General features: G+C 34.3%; 1 protein-coding gene across 1 annotated transcript; it reads left to right on the top strand.

Moving 5' to 3' along the window:
- The first annotated feature begins 107 nt into the window (after positions 1-107).
- LOC109338717 lies at positions 108-575 on the top strand. The gene has a single exon (XM_019576007.1). The coding sequence runs from the start codon at positions 108-110 to the stop codon at positions 573-575; it is 468 nt and encodes a 155-aa protein (XP_019431552.1).
- Positions 576-23,757: the final 23,182 nt, after the last annotated feature.

The following is a 23,757-nucleotide window of genomic DNA, read 5'->3' as shown; positions in this document are numbered from 1 at the left end:
CCCCCCCCCATTAGGTCACATCAGTGTCTAGGAGCAGGAAAGATGGATCCTAAAAGCATGATGATGCTTTATGGGCTTACCATACAACATATAAAACACTTATTGGTATGTCACCATTAAGGTGGATTTATGGTAAGCCCTGCCACCTTCCAGTGGAACTAGAGCATAAGACGTATTGGGCAGTCAAATTGCTATACTTTGATCTAAAAGTTGCTGGAGAAAAGAGGAAATTCCAACTGCAAGACTTGGAAGAACTATGGTTGGATGCATATGAGAATGCTCACACTTACAAAGAAAGAAAAAAAAGATGGCATGACAAACACATACTCCGCAAAGAATTCCACGTAGGAGAACTAGTTCTCCTATTCCACTCCAGGTTGAGGCTCTTTCCAGGGAAGCTAAAATCTAGATGGTCAGGTCCGCTCAGAGTCACCAAGGTCTACCCTTATGGAATAATTTTGATATGGAATGAGAAAAGGGGAAACTTCAAGATGAATGGTCAACGTTTGAAGCATTATCTAGCAGATGAGCGACTAGAGAAACAAACAAACATAGCCCTCTTGGATCTTACATGAGCTACATGTTTCAACTATCAATCTAATGACGTTAAACAAGCTCTTTGTGAGAGGCAACCCAAGTTGGAGGTACATTTTATTTATTTATTAGTTTTAGTGTTTTAGTGTCGGCTTTAGTGCCTCCCTGAGTTTGGAGCCTTTGTAGGGTGGTGGATATAGTGTCGGCCAAAACAAAAATCATAAACTCTAAAAATATAAATAAAAAACAAAAATAATACATGGAGAAGTGCTAACATCGTAATGCCTATTAGTTGCCTCATTCAAATAGGGTATTTGCACCTAGTCCATCTAGGACATATGGGCCATTCAGGACCTTTTTCTTTTCTTTTGTAGGTACTTCTACAACACCCAATAAAGCCAACCACTTATAATCGACACATGAATTAAGGACACTTCCTACTTAACCTGTGAGTTTTCTTTTTCTTTCTCTTATTTTTTAGATTTTTACATTGGGGACAATGTAAATTTCTATTCTTGATGGGATTTTACATTTAGATAGTTCATTCATGTCATGCATACCATAAAGATTTTAATTTTTTTTTTTGAATATTCATATTATCATGCATTAGAATATGTTTCATATCTCATCTACATCTGCTTTATTCTATGTGTTATCTATCTGTTTTAAATGAAAAAGTAGACATGAATGATTATTGTTGATCTGTGATCCCATTCAAGTAATTTTTTTTGATAAAATAATAACATGAAAAACATTAGATTTGACAATTGTGAATTAAATTTGGTTAAATAGAGGTCTTTGTTTCATAACATTTGTTGAATGAACCAAATGTGAGAAACTTGGGCCAAACACAAGAAAGGTTCTGATTTGAATTGACAATAGTATAAAAACCCTTTTTCTTTCATGAGTGCATAATTTTCTACTATTGTACATTCAAGAACTTGATTTGTGTCCGTTTCAAGATTGAAGTCTGTTTATATGTATTAAAATGATATAGGCAATTAGGATTTTTTCCTTTTGATCTTCAACCGCTTCTTATAATCATTGAAAACTCATTAGTTGCCCACTTTTGAGCCTGGAATTTAATGATTTTTCATAGCTACTCAAATGAGGGTTTGGGGTAATTTGGGATGTTTGGTTGAAGCAATGGCAAAGGTAAAAACGACATGTATAGTGAATGAAACCATCAAATTGTGAAAATAAAAAAAATCATCAATTCTCTTTTAGAAAAAATAATAAGAATGAATAAAAAAATGAAAAAAATAATACAAAGTATACTAAAGGAGAAATAATTGAAAAAGTATATTGTAAAAAGTAGGGTTGATCAAAACAAGATCATATGATAAAGTAAGGCCTATTAAGAGAATCACAATGCATCAATCATATGTCTAAAAAGTTTAATTATTTTGGGAAACATTTGCAAGCCTTTTGAAGTGCTCTTTCTTTGTTTATTCCACCTTAAATCATTCACCTTGGCCCCATTACAACCATTTAAAGACCTCTTGATTTTTGCATGCATGCAAATACAACCAGTAGCGATTTGGTCTATAATCAAGCCTATGATAATTTATTTTCTTGAAAATTTGAACGAAATACTATGACCTTTAACTACATGAGAGTGATGAAAGAAGAGTGGCCCTAGTTCATGCAGTTGTTATGCCTCAATGACTTAACTTGAATTAAATTTGTTTATGATTGTCTTGTCTTGATGTTTGGATTGTTTCAAAACTAACATGAGATTGCTTATTATTTTGGGTCATAGTTTCTATATCATCATTCATACATGATTGTGAAAGTTAGACATAATACTTGCTTGAGGACAAGCAAGAGATAAGCTTGACGGTACTTGATGAGTATGAAATTAGGAAACATTTGCATTGCATTTAACATGCATTTTAGGACATAATTAGGACTTTAGGATTGTTTTTAGCTTTTATTTTTTTGTTCGAGTTGAGCAAGTGTTTTTGGCTATGTTCTATAGTTTGAATGAATTGAAGCCAAAAAGAGTAGAGATTGGGTGAAATATAAATGGAAGTCAATGTTGAGGCAATGAGAAGACCAATTGAAGGGTCAAAATTAGTCACCTTAGAGCTTGCATCGAAGAGAAGCAACTTTAAGTAATGGCGTCAAATACACCTAGGTCGTGTTTGGAACCATGGTCGTGTTCCACCATCCACGGGCCGTGTTCCACCATCCACGGGCCGTGTTCCACCATCCACGGGCCGTGTTCCACCATCCACGGGCCGTGTTCCACCATCCACGGGCCGTGTTCCACCATCCACGGGCCGTGTTCCACCATCCACGGGCCGTGTTCCACCATCCACGGGCCGTGTTCCACCATCCACGGGCCGTGTTCCACCATCCACGGGTCGTGTTCCATCACCCAAGGCCATACATCGTTGATTCTGAGCCCATGCCATGTTCCAAGCCGTGTCCACCACCCATGGGCTGTGTCCTAAGCTGTGGCCACCACCCATGGTTGTGCGTTGTCTAGAATGCTGAAAACCACCCTTTGGAGGCCACGATCCACGGCCAGGTCGTGTCCCATACCCATGGTCGTGGATGGCAGATTTGTTCCTATTTTAATGATTTTTCAAGATATTTTTTGATGGGCTTAGCCTGATCTCTTGTAATTATGATAATTAGGAGATCTCCCTTGGTGATTAAACACTTTACACTTTACGATTTACATTATAATTCTCTAATGTAGAATTTGGTATTCTCTTCTCCATTATGAGTGAGTATTTCCCTTTTTTCTAAGATTGGGGCTATGGCCTTTTATATTCAATAAACACTTGTTCTAACTTCTATTTCATTGAGTAATGTCATTTTAATCATTAAACTGAGTTTTATTCATGTGAGTTGTTTGGCCAACCAATTATACATCTTAGATATATTGGGGAAAGACCGAGAGGTGAACCCAACTCTCCGACCATTCAGTTATTCAAACTAGAATCCTAATTCACGAGAGTAGTCTTAGGATTCTTGGGGTTTTTTGGAATTCACCTTGGGTTGGTACAAGGCGATTGGATAGAAAAGATCCAAGTAAGGATTCAATTGAAAATCGTACCACGAGAGTAGGTGTGACTTTAATTGAGTACACGTGTCAGAGCTCGAGAGAGGATGACACATATCAAAGAGAAATTCACCCGCACAACATACCCTTATCTTGAGAACTCTTCCTACATTAGATTTTAATCCTTTTTAATATTTTCATAATTATTCTTGTCAATTGCTCAATTGTTCTAAATTCAATTTTATTCCTTATTTGAGTTAAGCATAAATTAATCGTTATAATTAAAGAAATTTTTTAGTCCTCGTGGGATCGATATTTTATTACTTGACGACCTAACCGTGCACTTGCAATTTGCCCTATCACCCATGCTTGCACATTTCCCGAGAAATTACTCTCATGGGTGTTTTCACCTCAGCTGCTGCCCAAACGAATTCTCTACCCCAAGCACCATCTACAACATTCACACCCACATTGCTATCTTTACGTAATGGGTTCCTGTCTAAGTCTAGTGCCATGTGCTTGAATTCTAATTGTTTTCAGTCGATCAAGTGTTGAACTTTATACTTTGGAGCCCGAAAGTACTCAATGGAGTGGCCAACAACCCTAAAGTGGTACTTGCAAGTGACATTTGTATTAAACCAGGCCCTGAGTGATTCAGATACTATTCCTGGTACAAGGCTTATCATTCTCTTTCTTACAAGATGAGCATACAGGTCTGCATAGGTCATTGGTATGGGGTCGAATTGCGGACCTCTTCTTTTAGGTTAGGATAATTGCGGTTTTGGATTTGATTTTTGTAAGGTTGTGTTTGGTTGTTGTTTTGACAAGGTTGGTAGGTTGTGTTTGGTTTTAGTTTTGGTGGGCTTGGTTGTTATTATTATGGACTATGTAGATGGGTTGTGTGGCATTATATGGGCCCTGGTATTTGATGTTTTGGGCCTTATATCCCTTCGGCTTGGTAAACATTGCGAGTGCTTCTCCCTCCTTCTTCATAAAGTTGGGTTTGTTCCCTGCACCTGACTTAGACTGATCTCCTAGTAGGTTCCCACATCTTATGCACCATTCTATTTTCTCTTCCACTTTGAAAAGTATGTTGAAGTTGGATGCAACACTCCCCACCAAGTAGTCATAATAGAGTTCCTTCAATGTATCCACAAAGATGGATAATTGTTCTTATTCCTCCAATCTAGGAATGACTTGTGACACTAGGGCTCTACAACGTTGGGTATACTCCTTAAAGCTCTCTTCTGATTTCTTAGTCATGCTCTGAAGTTGGTCATTGTCAGGAGCATCATCCTCATTTTAATCTGAGGATTCTCCAATCGGGTGTACCAGCCCATGGTCGTCCATGTTAGGCTGTCTTGGAATTAGTTAATCAACTGTTTGTCATTCACGTGGTATGCTGTCATCTAACTAGTATACATATGCAACTGACTTTTTGGGCAAGAGGTGCCATCGTATTTTTCAAATTTTGGAGTCTTGAACTTAGATGGGAACACTATGTCTAGCACCATGCACATCTCAAATGCATTTTTGATGTCATGAAAGTTTGTTCCCTCGATAGCCTTTAGTCTTTCGTTTATTAGCTCCAACTCAGCCTTCTTTTGGCTCGATGAGTCCTCATGGGTACCCCTACTTATCTTACCTTTCTGCCTGATTGTTTATGGACATTCCTTTAGGAAAGAGCATGAGTAGGTGTTGAAAGCGGATTCTACACTAGGAATCCCCCACAACAACAAAACGTGTCACTTATTGAAAGGGTTTTCCTAGTGTGCAAGTTATTTTATTTAATGAGAGTGATGAGTTATGAACAATTTATTTAGTGACTTTATTTATTTACTCCCTTTTCGGGTTCCTTTTAACCATACCGTCAAGGTCGGTCTCATTTTATTAGGTTAACCATATCATTTCTTATGAAATGTTGGTATCAAAGAATAAAATGAACAAAAGAATAAAGTTAGAAATTAACCGTACCACTTCTTTCGAAGGGTTTATATAAAGAATAAAAGAATAAATAAATGTTAGTTGCGGAAATGTAAATGAAAGAAAGTAAATGTGAGTTGTGGAAATTAAATGACAGAAAGTAAATGTTAGTTACGAAAAGTAAATGATAGAAAATAAATGTTAGCATTAGATCATTATTCATCACTCTTTTATTGTCAAGTAACAATCTATTGATTGGATTGCACTTTTTGTATATTATTCATATGTACAAAGTTACAAACCATGAATTGGTTTGAACTTGTGTTTTGAGGAATCTTTAATCAACAAATAAAATTGATAAAGTTTAACACTTGCATCTCTTTGTTGAAAGAATTTTTTAGTGTGAGACAAGACATGTTTCTGATCGATTTATTTAGTGACTGGTTTATTCTTTACTCACCATCTCGGCTTTGTTGGAAAGAATTTCCAACACCGGTATAATGGTTTCAAGAATATTCCATTTGATCAAAAACTTAGCTTTATTGAATTATTAACAACTCCATACCAGCTCGGTTTTGTGGAATAAATTCCAACACCGGTTTATTGGTATGAACTTAGCAAATTAACACAAGTGATAATGAGTGATAGTTATTTCCATTTTCATTTATTAACCAAACTACTTCCGTATGAAAGGTTGGTAAAGAATAAAATGAACAAAAGAATAAAGTTAGAAGTTAACCGTACCACTTCTTTCGAAGGGTTGGTATAAAGAATAAAGAATAAAGAATAAAGAATAAAGAAATAAGTAAATGTTAGTTGCGGGAATGTAAATAGCAGAAATAAATGTTAGTTGTGGAAAGTAAATGTCTAAAAGTAAAAGTTAGTAGTTAGATCACTCAATATGATTGTGTATTTTTCCTTTTCACAGAGATACAATTTATGAATTAAATTGAATTTTGATTCAAGGTTTCTTTCTTTGTCAACAAATAAAATTTATTTGATAACACTTTACTATTTTACATTTGTATCTCTTTCAAGATTCAATTGTAGTATAGTATAGGGTTATGTCGAACTACAAGGAATTGCCTAATAGAAATGTACTCATACTTTGTATCTTTTATCAAAAGTAAGAAAGTAACACATAAAGTTGTTTTGATGTTTTTATCAAATAAGAAAAAAGAAAAAATAAAGAACTAACTATTTACAAATTCAAGAAGAGAAAATTGGTTTGAAATATTGAATTATTTCTAAACTCAAATGATTTTTGAAAACATTACAAGTTATGTGTTATACTTTCGGTTAATTCCAAACATCAATTCATAAAATTTCACCTAGTCCCACGGCGAGAAAACGTGATTTTCAAACCTTGCAAAATACACTAATCAATAGAAAACTGTCACTCGATGAAATAAGTTGTCACGCCTTATTTCAGTCTCCGTAAACATTGATTAGCCTTTATTACAAGTTGCTTAAAATGGATGATTTTATATGGCAAATGAACTAAAGTGTATTCCTACTTTTTAGTTCATTTGTCAAGACTTTAAAATAGAAGCATTTTGGATCTTGAAATCAAGTTTTAGGTTATCAAGCTAAAACTACATTAAGCACTTTCTAAATAATGGAAATTGCCAAAGTAATAAGTTAAATGTATTGAAATCAAAATATGATACAAATGTTGAGAAGAAATAACCTCACACCATAATCCAAATCAATAAGTAGGAGCATGAGCCATCTATACAAGGATGAGATGCTTTTGATTCCAAATGAAGTTACAAAATCATGTTTTTGCACCTCATTTGCCAACTCCATTCTCTTTGAATTTCTATGAACTAAGAGCCTAAAAACAACCTAAGAACACTCTAAAAAGAGGGAGAACTGACATGAGAAGAAGAAGAGAAATTTACAAAGTATTTACAATTATGTGCAATGTGTAAAATGAAGGAATGTGTGTGCCTTTTATAGGAAAAGTGAGGCCACTTAGACCCCTTTTCTGGTCACTTAGCTTGGTGTCTGGCACACCCAAGTTGGTGAGTCAGCAGCTTGTCCCATCTTGCCCAGCTAGCTTGGACAGCCTATTGTGGGCTAGGCTACATACATGGTGACACCTCATACTTGCTTGTCTCATGCACGAGGTCATAAACTTGGTCCAAAAGTTAGCTTGGGTTGGTTGCTTGGCTTGTGACATCATTCGGGAAATAGCCATTCTTCTAGGAGAAGCAACCATTTTTCTAGTAGGCTAGGCACCTAGCTGACCTGGTCCCACACTCAGCTGTCTGCTTGAGCAGCTTGGCAGATCTGGTCCCACGCTCAATTGCCTGCTTGAGCAGCTTAGTTGAACTGGTCCCATGCTCAGTTGCCTACTTGAGCAGCCTGGTCTGATCTATGGCACCACGCTCAGCTACCTTCTTGAGCAGCTTGGCTGACCTGGTCCACGCTCAACTGGTTGCTTGAGAAGCCTGTCTGACCTAACTTGGTGCTTGGTGCTTGGCTGGACAGCTTCATGCTTGGCTGGACAGCTTTGTAAGCATGTTTTCTTTAACTTTAACTTCTTCCATCCAAGACCAAGTTTCTTAGTCATGCTTAAGTTTAACCATGCACCTTAGCATACTTAGTTTTAAGCACACATGTGTCATACTTTGACTTGATTTCTTCAAGGTGAAGCAAACTTTATTTCTTCAATCCTAAGCATTCTATTTCTTGGTCTAATTTCCTACGAAACTCATAGAAAACTTGGACATGAGGTGATAAAAAATTATATTATTCAGACACACAAAATTTATCTAAAAACTGTTGAATTAAGTTGGGTTTCACATTTTTGCATAGGATAAGTGCCATGAAAATTGTATGAAAATTAGGTACTTTTGGCACTTATCACTCTTTCAAGATTCAACTGTGGTATAGTATAGGGTTTTGTCGAACCAAATGGAATTGTATTAGAAAAGAATCATATAGGCATATTATAGCAAAAATAATGATTTACAAGTTTTTGATGATTTTGTGTTATGTTTGCATAAAAGTTAACTAAGAAAAACATAAACTTATATTCACAAATTCTTGAGGAGAAGATTGGTTTGAAATATGGAAATATTTCTAGACTCAATTGATTTTTCGAAAACATTAACAAGTTATGTGTTATAGTTTTTGATTAATTCCAAAATTCATTTCTAAATCCTTCATCTAGTGTCCTAGTATGATAATATGATTTTCAAACATTATGTAATACACTAAAGAATAGTTAAGTGCCACTCGTCGGAGCAGGTTGTCACACCCTACTTCAGGCTCCATTAACATCATTTAGCCTTGAACACAAGTTGCTTAAAATAGATGCTTTGAATTTGCAAGTGAACTTAAACTTATTAGTTCACTTGTCAATACTTTAAGAAGAAGCATTTTTGGATCTTTAAATCAAGCTTTAGGTGATCAAGCTAAAACCGCATTAATAACTTCTTAAAGAATCAAAAGTTAACCAAAAGTAATAACTTGAATGTATTGAAATCAAAATATGATATAAATGAAGAAAAGAAATAACATTACACCATAATCCAAATCAACGTGTAGGAGCATAAGCCATCTATCCAAGGATAAGATGCTTTTGGACCCAAATGAGATTTCAAAATTATGTTTTGGTATCACATTTTCCATGTCCTTTATCCTCATTAATTCTTAGAAAAATTTACAAAACTTTATCTAGAAACAAGTCTAGAACCGTGACCAGAAATGTCTAGAGAGAAGAAGTGAAGAATGGAGTCTTGAAAGTGTTTAGAATTGTGGAAGAAGAATGAAGTCTTGCAAGTGTTTAGAATTTTGGAAGAAGAGTGTGTATGAATGATATTGAAGAGGGCCTCTATTTATAGGCAACCTGTAACTTCCTGGCCATCTCTTTGTCCATGTTGGGCGCACCAAACCCTTCAGCATGGGTTTGGTCCATGACCAAGCAGCTTAGTCAACTGCTTGGTGTTGACTCACCAAAGCTAGTTGTGAGCTACTTGACCAGGCAATTGTGAGCTACTCTGAAAAGTGCTCAGAGGCCTTGTCAAGTGAGGTCATGCATGATGTCCAATTTGCTTGGTGGCTAAGTCAAGTTGACCCATTTTCTAGGTCTAGCCCGCCTGGCTGCTTAGGTGGCCCTGCTGACTAACCTACTTGAGCAACTTCTCCTAATATGGCTAGGTGTGTGGTTCTAGTTGGGCGGTTCCTAGGTGCACGTTGAGCTGTCTGCTTCAGCAGGTTGGCTTGTGCGAGGCTTAAGTCTGACTGTGTAATGCTTTTGCTTGACCGAGCCAAGTTGGTCCCACGTCAGCTAGGCGATGCTGAGCGTGCACACCAGACTACTTAGAGAGTAGCTTCATGGGTTCGGTCCATGCTTATGGCTAAGCACTTAGATTGCCATGTGTGCATCAAAATTGGTTTATGTGGACACCTCCTTGCATGACTTTTGTTCAGAATTGTTTCTTCCTTTGATTTTTCGTAAAAACTTCACACAAAGATATGGAAAAGAGGTGGACAAAATATATAATAAAAATATGACAATTTACCTAAAAAGTGTGGAATTAAGTTGGTTTTGAATGATTTGCATAGGATAAGTGCCATGAAAAGTGTATGAAAATTTTGTATTTTGGCACTTATCAGTAGGGTCCTCTTCTTGACCGGCAGAATCTTTATGAAGTGCTTCTCATTCTTCCTGATCATCGGTTGTATCTTCATACCTTATGACAAAATCCATATGGTGGTTGGCCCCAGTAACTTCCTACGGAATATCCTTTATGTAGATTCTTGAAAATGATGTGGCTGCCTAGCGCATGACGTAGTGGTATCCTCTTCTGAGTCCCGAGCCCTATGCATGTCTTGGATGATCTTCATCATCTTACTCATTTGCTCCTTAATCTTGGTGAGTTCGAACCTATTCTCCTGAATAGTGGACTCTTGATCAACCATCAGCTTGGACTACAGTCTGGTGTAATATGAGTGCTTAGGAGCCACGTTTTAGATGATACATGATTTATGAAACAATGCTTTTATTTAAATGAAAAAATGCATGCAATAATTTTAAATTCCTTTCCATTGAGAGGATCGGTATAACAAGACATTTCGACCCACACTGGGCGACCATGAGTTCTGCCCCACTGGCTTTTATACGTTGATGACAACATTAAGTCTCGGGCCATGGTTGCATCTATATTTGTTCTTTTACTGTGGGTTATTAACATTGAACATCTTTCCTTACACTTGGTAACTTGAGAGCATGCTCCACAAGGCCTTATACACTCTATGGCAATCTAATAGAACACACAATGTTTCAGATCTAGTAGAACACACAGTTCCATGATTTTTGTTCATTGCAAGGAAAACATCGTTTGATTATTTGCACGAACATGGATAAGTTATTTGGTAGCAATAAGACATTCTTTTGTTCATGGAACTAAAAAAAATTACAAGATTTTATTTATTTTACATATTGTAATCAAAACTCCCTATTTGCTACAACTCTCCATCCTCTCAAATCTATGGCCAGTTCCTTACAAGATTCATAGAATGCTCTCATAGTTAGGAGCAACGCAATCTCTGGATACATCTCCAACTCTCTCTTGGCGTCGAAGAACGTCCTTAACCAATCATCAGCAAAGTCCCTAAGGCCATCAATCACATGTTTGAATCTACTTTCCCATTGATCTCATTCTCCCTAACTTTCTTGGAGTAGTCTCTCCAAATTATCAGACCATACCTCTTGGTTGGAAATCACTTTATCATATGCCCCTTGGAGGTCCTAGAGCTGCCTCTAAAGTTAATCTTCTCTATGACTTGTAGTTGCTAGACATTCAAGGTGGTTTTTTTCTCTATCTTCTAGGATTAACTTGAGTTGGTCTTCCTTCTTCAACTTTTTGTCAAGTGCAAACTGATACTCTTTTAACTGCGCCTAGGCCTCGTTCTCATTTTGATGATTTTCATGTAGGGCTGCTTACAACTGTTCGAACCTTACCTCTAGATCTCTTTTGTCAGCTAATGCAACATTGATGACATGATTTCCAGCCTGCATTTGTTTACTGAAGTCAGCTAGTTGGGATTCCTTTTCTTGTACAAACCTGATTAGACGACACTTGTCAGACTGAGAGCACATATGAACATAATCCCTTTTTAGACTAGCTTCTTCCTTCCTTAAGGTAGCAATGATCATATTGAGCTTATCGATAGTTAGCTCGTTCTTCTTAATTTTGCATTAGGTTTCCTCCAATTTTTCCTCGGGGATCTTGAGCTGACTTTTTAACAATTCATTCTTTGAGGGACTAACTGGTTCATTGGGGGGGATGGCTTCTCCTTTACTCCTCTCACTATGCCAGAACTTGTAATCTTCAGTGTAGATAGGTTGATGTTCTCCCAACTGATTTTTTCTAAAAATGTGGATGTCCTTCAAGGAAAGTGTCTAGGGTTTCTAAGGCAGTTTCCTTATCGTTGTACTATATCACAAATCCCCGCAATTGATCCCGAGGGACTGACACCATGCCCCATTTCATTTGTCCAAGTACTGAAGTAGAGGTGACAATAATGCATCCTCGTGGTCCTATGAGCACCATATTGGGGTAGCCTCTACATGAGTACATTATTTCATCCTTCTTATCATACATATGGCAGTTGGTCCCAAAATTTATAGGGGTGACTTTGTTGAACATAGCATCCTAGTTAGATAGCTGCATGGTTTGGACCTTCGGGTTTATGAATCGACGAAGAGGATTTATGGTTCAATCTGGGTATTTATGATGCTTCAACCTTGTCATCATCCACACATGCAATAGTTGTGCACAACATCTGATTTTGGGGACACCCTTTTTTAGATTTCTTTGGAGGGCGAGAAGAGTGTTTTCTAGTATAGCATGAACAGGGTTGACCCCAAAGTTTTTGAACTTGGCCAGAACATCGATCACGCACTGGTCCACCATATCATTGACAAAAGGAAATAGCATCCTGTCATAGATTGCTAATACAAATGTTGTTTTAAATAGGGTACAATCTTCTTTCTCCACCACCTGGTCAAGATGTTTTCTTAGGAAACTCCACTTCAACCTATAACAAGGCCCTTGTTGGATGATGTGATATGCAGCTGCACGGACGCTTATCAGCTCTTCAATGAGACCTTCAGTAACATTTTGTATACTAGTGAACAAGTACACCCTAAGCTGGCTCTCTAGTGAGATGTGTAGAAGAATATCATACTCCTCGATTGTTGGAGAAGTATCTATGTTTAGAAACTCGAAAACTCGCAAGGATGGATTCTAGTATTTTGTTATGGCTCCAGTAGCATCTAGAGCATTAGCATCAATGGGAATGAGAAAAAGGTACGCGAGTTTACCATACTCGTTTGTAAACTGATTCGTAATGAATTTAGGGGCTTCGGAAAGAATCACCGCCAAATGACGTACATCAAAGGTCTAAAATTCGAACTTCACCTTACTTTTTACTGAGAGAGTGTTGTTAGAACCCACAATTTTAGAACTAGTCTCCATGTCTCACTATATCGAAGAACCTCTGTATGAAAATGTACATGTTTATTAAATGTGATGGAATGGTGTTTATATAAAAAAATGATGTGTGAATGTATAAATATGAAATGATATATGTAATGATTAATGCAATGATTTATGAAATGATCTAGATCCCTCTTGCAGGGTGGTTGATCCTAATTGGTGGGATAATGTAACCTATTACAATATTAGCTAAATATCATAGTACGATAGATATTTATTATACTGTCGAGGCTTGGTCTAAGTTTTCCAAAGAGTGGATAAATCTTACCCTAATGCATAGGGCCTCGTCGATCGGTGATGACTATAGGTTGGGGTTAAACAGTGTAATTCGGAAGGTTTGCAAAATTTATGCTATCTTTTCCTTTCTTTTTTTTATATATATTTTTTGGGAAGAAATAAAATTACCCTAGCGTATGGAACCCTCTTGTGGGTATCAGGTTAAGTGTAATTACTGTTTTCAATCACTCATATAAACAAGAGTGATGGACGTGAAATTATTTGGGGTGTTATACCCCTTTTTATGATATGTATGGATGCAAAATTGGATGGATATAACTTGCTTCTAGTGTCCTACATACGGTATACTTATAGGGTTTTGGATACACTAATGGTCACACACCCTATGGCAATGTATTAGGTTTGATTTAAAGTGGACTCGATAAAGGCTCTAGACTTGTATGTCACTAAATTGCTTCCAATCTCAAAAGAAAGGAGTCCTAATATCGTAGGTTAGAGACAAGAGGATTCGAGCTCCTCAAGTGCCTAACTCACAATAATAGGAACAATCTGGGTGGTCCATTATGCTAATTTCAAGAGATGAGTCTAACATCGACATAACACATGTCCATCCTATCTCAATCTTAATCACTAACACTCACGTATAAGGCATACGTGTGTAACTCAAGTGTATTGTGAGTGTGTGAGGAAAATAAATTTCTTTTAAAATAAACTTCCACCCAAAGCTACATAAAACATGGTAAGCATATAGAATAATATTAAATTGAAGCCATAAATAAACCTTGTATAAATGTTTATTTTTTATCTAGTTATTATTAATATTTTAACTAAAAAAGTAATAATAAAGAAATAAAGAAAAATAAAAGGGTATTTAGGTCCATGCAAATGGCTACAACTATGCCTGACTCTCTAAAAAATGTTCCCCAACAAAGTTGCTAGTTATCACGCCCCGATTGTCGGCTACAGGACCGCTTAGAGCCGCCACTAAATTTTATGATAAAAATGTAGAAAAAAGCTTTTAGCCCAATCACATTGGGTTTTGGATTTTGATATCCAGGTTGGGGAGTCGATTACAGATAAAGGAAGATATTAGCACCTCATCCACCCGTGATTAAATGTTACCCTTGCGAACTGTATAATTTAAATACGCTTAATTTATTTAAAATTTAATTGTCTAAAACAAAAAAATTATTTTTATTTTTGCGCCCGACAAGATAAAATCTTCCTCCTATGTATCCATAAATGCTTCAGGAAATCAAGATTACTTAGTTCTATATTTTAAATTTGTTTGTTAGCAAAATAATTATCTCTTTAAAAATGGGTGAAGTAGCATAAACTAATGTCTCCACTGCATCCCATTTTAAAGAGGTTTTAAAAATAATTATAATATATTTTTTGTTTTTCGTTATTAATTTAGGAATTAATGGAGTGAAAATAAGCGTTGTAACGCGACCATTCAAAGATGATATAAGGACAAGAAGTGCTATCATGACTTGCCTCCATCATTTGATTAATTCCCAAGAAGTTATAAAAAAATTTATAAACATTGGTCATGTCATATGACATCATTTTTTAATCCAATATTTTTTGTTAAAGTCACTTTTATTTTAAAGGTTCTTATTTTTCTCTATTTTTATTTAATTACAGAAAAATTTCATCTTTAATTGTTAACAAAAAATCATAAAAAAACGGTTTGTTGATTATTAGCTCTATTAAAGAGATTTTTATCCTTTTTGTTATAATTATTTGTACATAAATAAAATTAATAATTATTAAGTAAAAATTTATTGAGTACTTTTGCTTACTGTAACAAAAAGTAAGAGAATAAAATTTCATAGGTTCAATATGGTTATTGTTATCTTAAAAAGAGAAATAAATTGCATTTAAATGAAAAGGAACAAAGATTATGCACCTGATTGGTAAGGCTAGTGTGCAAACGGAAGTTTATTTGTCATCCATGTCTTACACAAATACTGGCTATGGCGCCTTAGTTTAATGAAAGGAGACACACGACAATCCTCGATTGGTTGAAGCAGAAGATGCCTCGAAGCTGAGATGCACTCAGTTACACCAAACCACATAAAGGGTGAGGTACTGTGATACCCGACAATCATGTTCTCGCGTATGGCGTGCACTTGTCTAAACGTAGCATCCAGATTGATTGATATGGTGAGTGTGTAAGTTTAAGATGCCAACTAAGGGGAGGGTGAATTAGTTGTTGGAAGAATATGGCTGATTTTTCAGTTATGATATCAAAGTTTATTTGCAACGGATTATTTATGCAGAATTCAACCAAGTAAAGAAAATGTAAATGACAAGAATAAGTGGAGGAAGAGTACACAAAGGGTTTTTATACTAGTTCTCCTTCTTGTCCACCCAAGATTACATCCAGTACTTTTGCCACACAAGAGATTTTTCTACTAGATAATTTGAGTTGTAATTAATATTTTTCTTCCCGATATTTTTGTACCTTACACACTCATCACTTATCTACTCTTGAAAATTCTCTTTTCAAGTGAACTCTTTTCCTTTACTCAACCCACCCTTGTGATGAATGATTTACAACCAAGATGAAGAACATAACAATGGCAGGATTGCCTTTACAAGTTTTGACAATTCTATAACTTGCAATCCTTGATATCACAATATAAATACTTAGTATAAAATGCTATTAATCTTTTGAAAGTTTAGAACAATTTTCACTTTAACAAGCAACTTCAGAAAATATGAAAGCTTATAAACATAGTTGCTTAAGAAATATGTGCAGAAAATTGTTTACCAAGTGTTTCAAAGTTTTGTATGATTCTAAGCAATTGTGTATTTCATGTGTTATAAATTTGGATGTCTCAATGCCTTTAAATAAGCTTCCAATAAGGCATGATAACCTTCCATGAAGAGGAGACACGATTGGAAGGAAACCTATTCACTTTGGATGGAAGTTGTTCATTTGAAAATCTGGTTTCAACTGCTATGTGTAATCGATTGTCACGAAGTGGTAATCGATTACCCAAATATTCTGTCCAAGGTGGTAATCGATTATTACATTTAATTAATCGGTTACATCAGTCAGAACTTTCACTTTAACAAGCAACTTTAGAACAATTTTCACTGTAATCGGGTCCAAACACTTAGTATACAATGTCGTTAATCTTTTGAAAGTTTAGAACAATTTTCACTTTAACGAGCAACTTTAGAAAATATGAAAGTTTAGAAACAAAGTTGCTTAAGAAAATGTGTAGAAAATTGTTTTCCTAAGTGTTTGAAAGTTTTGTGTGATTGTAAGCAATTGTATATTTCGTGTGCTATGAATTTGGATATCTCGATGTCTTTAAATAGGCTTTCAATCAGCCATGATATCCTTCCATGAAGAGAAGACGCGATTAAAAAGAAACCTATTCACTTTGGATGAAATTTGTTCAATTGAATTTGAAACTCTGGTTTCATCAACTATGTGTAATCGATTGTCACGAAGTGGTAATCGATTACCCCGATTATTGCATTGCATTAATCAGTTACATCTGTCAGTTTTGCTTTGTAACTATGTTCTCAGTTAGGTAACCTATTACACAATTCTAGAAACCTATTACCAACTACCTCATAGTTCAGGTAACCTGTTACCTAGTTTTGGTAACCTGTTAACCACGTCAAGAAACTCATTAATTAGCAATTTGACTTTGCATTTTAGACATATCCAATTCTTTTGAAAATGATCTTGATTAGTATGATCATTGCTACTAAATATTGAAGTGATCTTAGGATAAAAGTACATATATGAAGACTTAATCTATAATTCTCTTGAAGCTTGAATCTTCTATGTCTTCATGGTCTTCTTCACAATCTTGTGAAGAAGATCTTGCTCCCGACCTTGGCAGTATTTTGATAAAGACACCAAGATCACAAAAAGAAGAAAAGGAAGAAGACCATGAAGACATAGAAGATTCATGTTTCAAGAGAATTATAGATTAAGTCTTCATATAGGTACTTCTATCTTTACACTCACTTTCAATATTTAGTAGCCTTGCTCAACTAATCAAAGAATGAAACTCAATTTTAAAATTAATTGGATATGTCAAGAATGCAAAGTCAAAATTGCTATGTAATGAGTTACTTGATCTGGCTAACAGTTTACTAGAACTAGGTATCAGGTTACCTAAATTGTGAGGCAGTTGGTAACAGGTTACTAGAACTGCGTAACATGCTACTTGACTGAGAGAACAATTACCAATAAAAACTAATTGATTTAACCAATTAATTTAGCATATTAATCGATTACCATCTTGGAAAGAACATTTGGGTAATCGATTACCGCTTCGGGATAATTGGTTACACAAAGCTGTTGAAACAAAATTTTCAAATTCAAATGAAAAACCGTCATTCAAAGCGAATAGGTTTCATTCCAATCGTGTCTCCTCTTCATGGAAGGTTATCCTGGCTGATAGGAAGCCTATGTAAAAGCATTAAGACATCCAAAATCAAAACACACCATAACATACAAAAATTATTCACAATCACACAAAACTTTCAAACCCTTAGTGAAAAAAATTTCTACACATTTTTCTTAAGCAACTTTGTTTCTAAACTTTCATATTTTCTGAAGTTTCTTGATAAAGTGTAAAGTGTTCTAAACTTTCAAAAGATTAAGAGCATTGTTTACTAAGTATTTATATTGTGAGAATCAAGGATTGCAAGTTATAGATTTGTTCAAAACTTGTAAAGGGAATCCAAAGTCAGTGTTGGAATTCTTCATCTTTTTGTAAACTTTATGACACATGGGTCTGTTAAGAAAGGGAAAATAGTTCACTTGTAAATGTTATTGTCAAGAGTAGATAAGTTGTTAGTGTGTAAGGTACAAAAGTATTCGGGAGAGAAATTGTAATTGCAACTCAAATTATCTAGTAGAAAAATCACTTTTGCGTCAAGAGTACTAGATGTAACCTTCGATGGACAAGAATGTGAACCAGTATAAAAACTCTCTATGTACTCTTCTTCTACTCATTATTTTCATTAGTTTTTGCTTTACTTGGTTGAATTCTACATAAACAATTCGTTGCACTTACAGTCTGATATCAGAGCAGAAAAATCAGCCATATTCTCCCAACAGCTAATTCACTTTCGCCCCCATGTTAGTTGGCACCTTGAACTTACGAATCTCCCTTTTTTATGATGACAAACCAATATGTTTTGAAAATGGAGATCTTGAATTTTTTTGTCGTTCAACATATGTAGATGATATAACTTTGTTGAAAGTTCGAATATGCTCCTCCTATCTTGTATATTCCCCATTTGTTTTATTGTATATGCCTGAAACGATTTTACAGAAAAATACAACTCCAACTTTTCTCCCCCTCTTGACTTCATCAAAAAGATGAAAAGCTAGTTTTGTCTAACACAATCTACAAATATATATAAAAAGGATAACAAGATATGTTGACTTATGTACAAGCCAAGGTCATAATTTTGCATGACATGAATTCTGAATAATATCAAATGTTAGAGAATTATATATCATGTCATAGCATAACATTTGAAACAACATTTTATAAAACATAGTTCATATATCGCAAATAGTTCAAGAACACATAGCGCAATGTTCAAACGCATAAGTAAAAGAACAAGTAAAAGCAATAATAGGAACATCAGTTCTGAAATAGGAATAACAACAACGACTTCAAGATACATAAGAAATCAAGCCAAAATACATAACACATGTGTGCTTAAACTTAAGAATGACTAAGCAACTTGGTCTTGGTTGGAAGAAATTAAAGTCAAAGAAAAGCTGCTCATAAAGTTGTCCAGCCAAGCACAAAGTTTTCTAGCCAAGCACCAAGCACCAAACCAGTTCAACTAGGCTGCTCAAGTAGGCAGCTGAGCATGCACTAGGTTAGGCAGGCTGCTCAAGCAGGCAGCTGAGCGTCGGACCAGGTCATCCAAGCGCATAGCCCACCAGAAAAATGGTTGCTTGGCCTTGATGAATGGCTATATCATGAATGATGTCACCAGGCGACCCTCACTTTGCCTATAAAAGGCACACCTATTCATCCACTTTAACACATTGTACATATTTTGTAAATTCATCTTCCCATTTCAGTTCTCTCTTTTTATAGTGTTCTTAAGTTGTTCTTAGGTTTTTATTTCATTGAAATTCAGAGGGAATGGAGCTGACAAATGAGATGCAAAAACATATTTTGGTACCTCATTTGGAATCAAAAGCGTCTCATCCTTGGATATATGGCTCATGCTCCCACATATTGATTTGGATTATGGTGTAAGGTTATTTCTTTTCTTCATTTGTATCATACTTTGATTTCAATACATTCATGTTATTAGTTTTGGTTAAGTTTTGATTCTTTAAGAAGTTCTTAATGCGGTTTTAGCTTGATCACGTAAAACTTGATTTCAAGATCCAAAATGCTTCTTTTTAAAGTCTTGACAAATGAACTAAAAAGTAGGAATACACCTTAGTTCAATTGCCAAATCAAAGCATCCATTTTAAGCAACTTGTAATCAAGACTAATCAATGTTTACGGAGCCGAAATAAGGGGTGACAACTTATTTCGTCGAGTGGCAGTTTTCTATTGATTAGTGTATTTTACAAGGTTTGAAACTTACTTTTTCTCGCCGGGGGACCGGGGGAAATTTTATGCACTGATGTTTGGAATTAACCGAAAGTATAACACATAACTTGTAATGTTTTCAAAAATCATTTAAGTGTAGAAATAATTCGATATTTCAAACCAATTTTCTGTTCTTGAATTTGTAAATAGTTAGTTATTTACTTTTTCTTGTTTCTTATTTGATAAAAACATCAAAACAACTTTATGTGTTACTTTCTTACTTTTGATAAAAGATACAAAGTATGAGTACATTTCTATTAGGCAATTCCTTATGGTTCGACATAATGCTATACTATACTACAATTGAATCTTGAAAGAGATACAAATGTAAAATAGTAAAGTGTTGTCAAATAAATTTTATTTGTTGACAAAGAAAGAAACCTTGAATCAAAGTGCAATTTAATTCATAAATTGTATATTTGTGAGATGGAAAGATACACAATCATAATGAGTGATCTAACTACTAACTTTTATTTTCAATCATTTACTTTCCGCAACTAATATTTACTTTCTGTCATTTACATTTCCCTAAATAACATTTATTTATTGTTTTATTCTTTATTCTTTATACCAACCCTTCGAAAGAAGTGGTACGGTTAACTTCTAACTTTATTCTTTTGTTCATTTTATTCTTTACCAACCTTCCATAAGGAAGTAGTTCGGTTCATAAAAACAATGAAAATAAATATCATTCATTATCACTTGTGTTAATTTTCTAAATTCATACTAATAAACTAGTGTTGGAATTTATTCCACAAAACCGAGATGGTATGAACTTGTTAATAATTCAATAAAAGTAAGTTTTTGATCAAATGGAATATTCTTGCAACCATTATGTTGGAAATTCTATTCAATAAAGCCAAGATGGTAAGCAAAGAATAAACCAGTCACTAAATAAATCAATCAGAAATTGTCTAACGCTAAAAAAATCTATCATCAAATTGGCGTCGTTGTTGGGGAATTGCTAGATAATAAAAATTCACACTTATTGTTTTTGTCATTAGTAATAGTAAATACAATTTTCTTTCACTTTTGTATAAATTTATTTTTCTTATTGTATATCATTTAATTTACTTTTCAGTTTTTTACATTTAAAAATTAAAAACCCAAAAACAAAGAAAAGTTGGGACTAGTGGAATGAAAATCCACTAGTTAAAAAACCTTTATTGTTGTTATAAAATTATTTAGGGGATGAGGAGGTACCCCACATCAACCTTTTCAAAAGAACAACATAAAAGGGATTGGAATGAGAAAGGATTAGTGGCTGGACTTTTCAAAGAAGGAAGAAAAGTAATTCTTAAAATGTGCAAAACGAAAGCTAGTTTCTTGCTTGAAGGTTAAGTATTCGCCATGCATTTTTTTATGCATATATTTTATTGTGATACTTGAACCTACATCTCCATAAACATGCTTTAGTTGATGATTTTATGAGAAATAAATTTATAAAACTTAGAGCATGCTTGCACAATTTGTGCAAAAAATTAATTTTTCCAAACTTGAGAACTGCTAAAAATGTGTTATTTGGTTTACTATAGTTATTGTTTGGTTTACCATTTAACAAACTAAATTTACGAACTTTTGAATGGATTTTTATGTTGTTTGAATTGATACCTTGTTGTTTGGAATTCCATAAAATTATGTTCGGATTTCCATTTATCAACTGGACTGAAAAATTGCTTAAATTTGTACTGTAAACATAATTTTCATGAAAAATGCATGATGTTTGATTGGAATTTCTGTCAATCAAATTTTATTCATGAACATAATGTTTTAGATATTGAAAAAATCATGTAAATTGTTCCACTAACCTCATAGAACAATAAATTGCAAGTTCTAATGATTTACAAACACACAAAAATGAGGAGTTGACTATAAAGTCACTATTATCTTGGAGAGGATAGTAAAATCAAGGAGAATGAAATTCTGAGTTCTCCTAAAAAGTTTGGTTAGTTTTTAATTTGATTTCTTTCAAAATGTTACACAAACTTCCTTAAAATATTTTCAAAATGACTCGAGGACAATTCAAGAACTTAAGTTGGGGGAGTGTGTCTAACATTTTTAAAGAAATTCATTTAGTTGTTTTTAAAAAAAATAGTGTGTGTTTGTTTGCGTTTTAATTTTTTTAGTGTGTTTACTTGCTTCAGTTTTTTTTAAGTTTGTGTAATTTTTTAGTTGTGTGTTTAATTTTGTTTCTTTTTGATAATTTGTTTAAAAAGTGGAATTGTTGAAACTAAACTTAGTAAATAACACAACTTGGCTTAAACTTTTTTGATAATTTGTTTTAAAAGTGAAATTGTTGAAACTAAACTTAGTAGATAACACAACTTGTCAAGATCAATAACTTTGTTAATTAACAAGCTTTGATGAGAACATGAGTTGAAAATCTGAAATTATTTGTGATTAATTCATAATGTCATAACTTTGATAAAATGCAAACTTTTTGTAAAATCATTTATCATGAACTTGTGAATTTGTTTGAAAATCGAAGAGTTGTACATAAACCAACCATGTGAGGGAGTGTAAGCCATACACAAAAATTATGTGAGCTTAGTGAGTAACTTTTTGGTTTTTCACAATTGATTTTGTTTGAATCTTTCTTTACATAGTTGAGCACAATTTGATAGGAAATGATCAAGGCAAATTCTTTCAAATATAATGAGCCACTTGACCAAAAATGACCAACCAAAAATAGGAACATCCATTGTCAACCCCTTTGAGCCTTAAAAGGAAAAGAAAATTTCTCAAACACAACCCTTGAGCATGATATGGAAAAACAAAAATGAAATCTCCTATACGTTTCTAAGTAAAAAGAGAGAATTTTCAAAAAGAAGGATGATGGAAAAAATTACGTTGGAGGGATTGGTTGGCCATGTAACAAAGTGTTTAAAAGAAAAATTCTCAATCTCTTTACAAATAAAAAAATGTAGAGAAATGCTCCAAAAACAAAAAGGAGTAAAAAGAGATTGGGAAAAATCATGAAAAGTTACACAAAATGGTCAAGAAAAGAATGAGGAAAGGAAGGAAAAGAAGAAAGGTGAAAAAGTTGAAAAGAGACATAAATTTAAAAAGATAAATTATTTTTCTCTCTTTTAACTTGAAAAGTGTCTTTGAATATCTTGAAAACCCAAATTTCTTTCATAGCCAAGCCTCATTACAACCTAAGGAAGACCTTAGTGATCCTTGAAAATTTTGTGCAATCAAAGTAAGTGTTGAGAAGAAAAACAAAATTAAATTTTTGCAAACCGAAGAAGTTGAGTTTTGAGTGAAACACTTACCCATTTGGTTCCATTCTTGAACCGTATGTGAAATTACATCTCTTTGATTGATAACATTTTCTATAAGTAAAGTGCTAAATGAGTTTTCCAAAAAGTTTGTATTTTATCAAAGTTATGACATTATGAATTAATCACAAATTTTTTCATATTTTCAACTCATGTTGCTCATCAAAGCTTATTAAAGAGAGTGACATCTGTTTGTGGCATAGACGAGTAGCGAATGTCCATATAAAATATCTAGCTAAGTTATCATCACATCATTTAGTAGTAGGATTACCAAAGCTTGATTTCAAATCAAAAGCCTCTTGTGACACTTGTCAAAATTTTAAACAAGTGAAGAGTTCATTTTCAACTAAGAACGTGATATCCACAACTATACCTTCAGAGTTACTCCATATATATTTGTTTGGACCATCATAAATAATGAACTTTGGTGGTAGCTACTATGCACCAGTAATTGTTGATGATTTCTCTAGATATACATGGACTTTGTTTCTCGCTCTAAAAAGTGATGCCTTCAAGTCTTTTAAAAATCTGGCCAAACTGCTACAAAACTAATTTGACCATAAAATTGTCTATATTCGCAGCGATAATAGTGGAGAATTTGAAAACCACCTATATGATAGGTTTTGCGAAAAGCA

This window comes from Lupinus angustifolius, unplaced genomic scaffold (assembly GCF_001865875.1).
Source record: "Lupinus angustifolius cultivar Tanjil unplaced genomic scaffold, LupAngTanjil_v1.0 Scaffold_39_73, whole genome shotgun sequence".
In the NCBI taxonomy this organism is placed as follows: Eukaryota; Viridiplantae; Streptophyta; class Magnoliopsida; order Fabales; family Fabaceae; genus Lupinus; species Lupinus angustifolius.
Note: the sequence above shows the minus strand (reverse complement) of the source record. Positions and strands in the feature narration are given on the sequence as shown.

What these genes read in the sequence shown, in the direction of transcription:
- LOC109338717 (XM_019576007.1), top strand. Translation starts at nt 108, where the DNA reads ATGTCACCATTAAGGTGGATTTATGGTAAGCCCTGCCACCTTCCAGTG.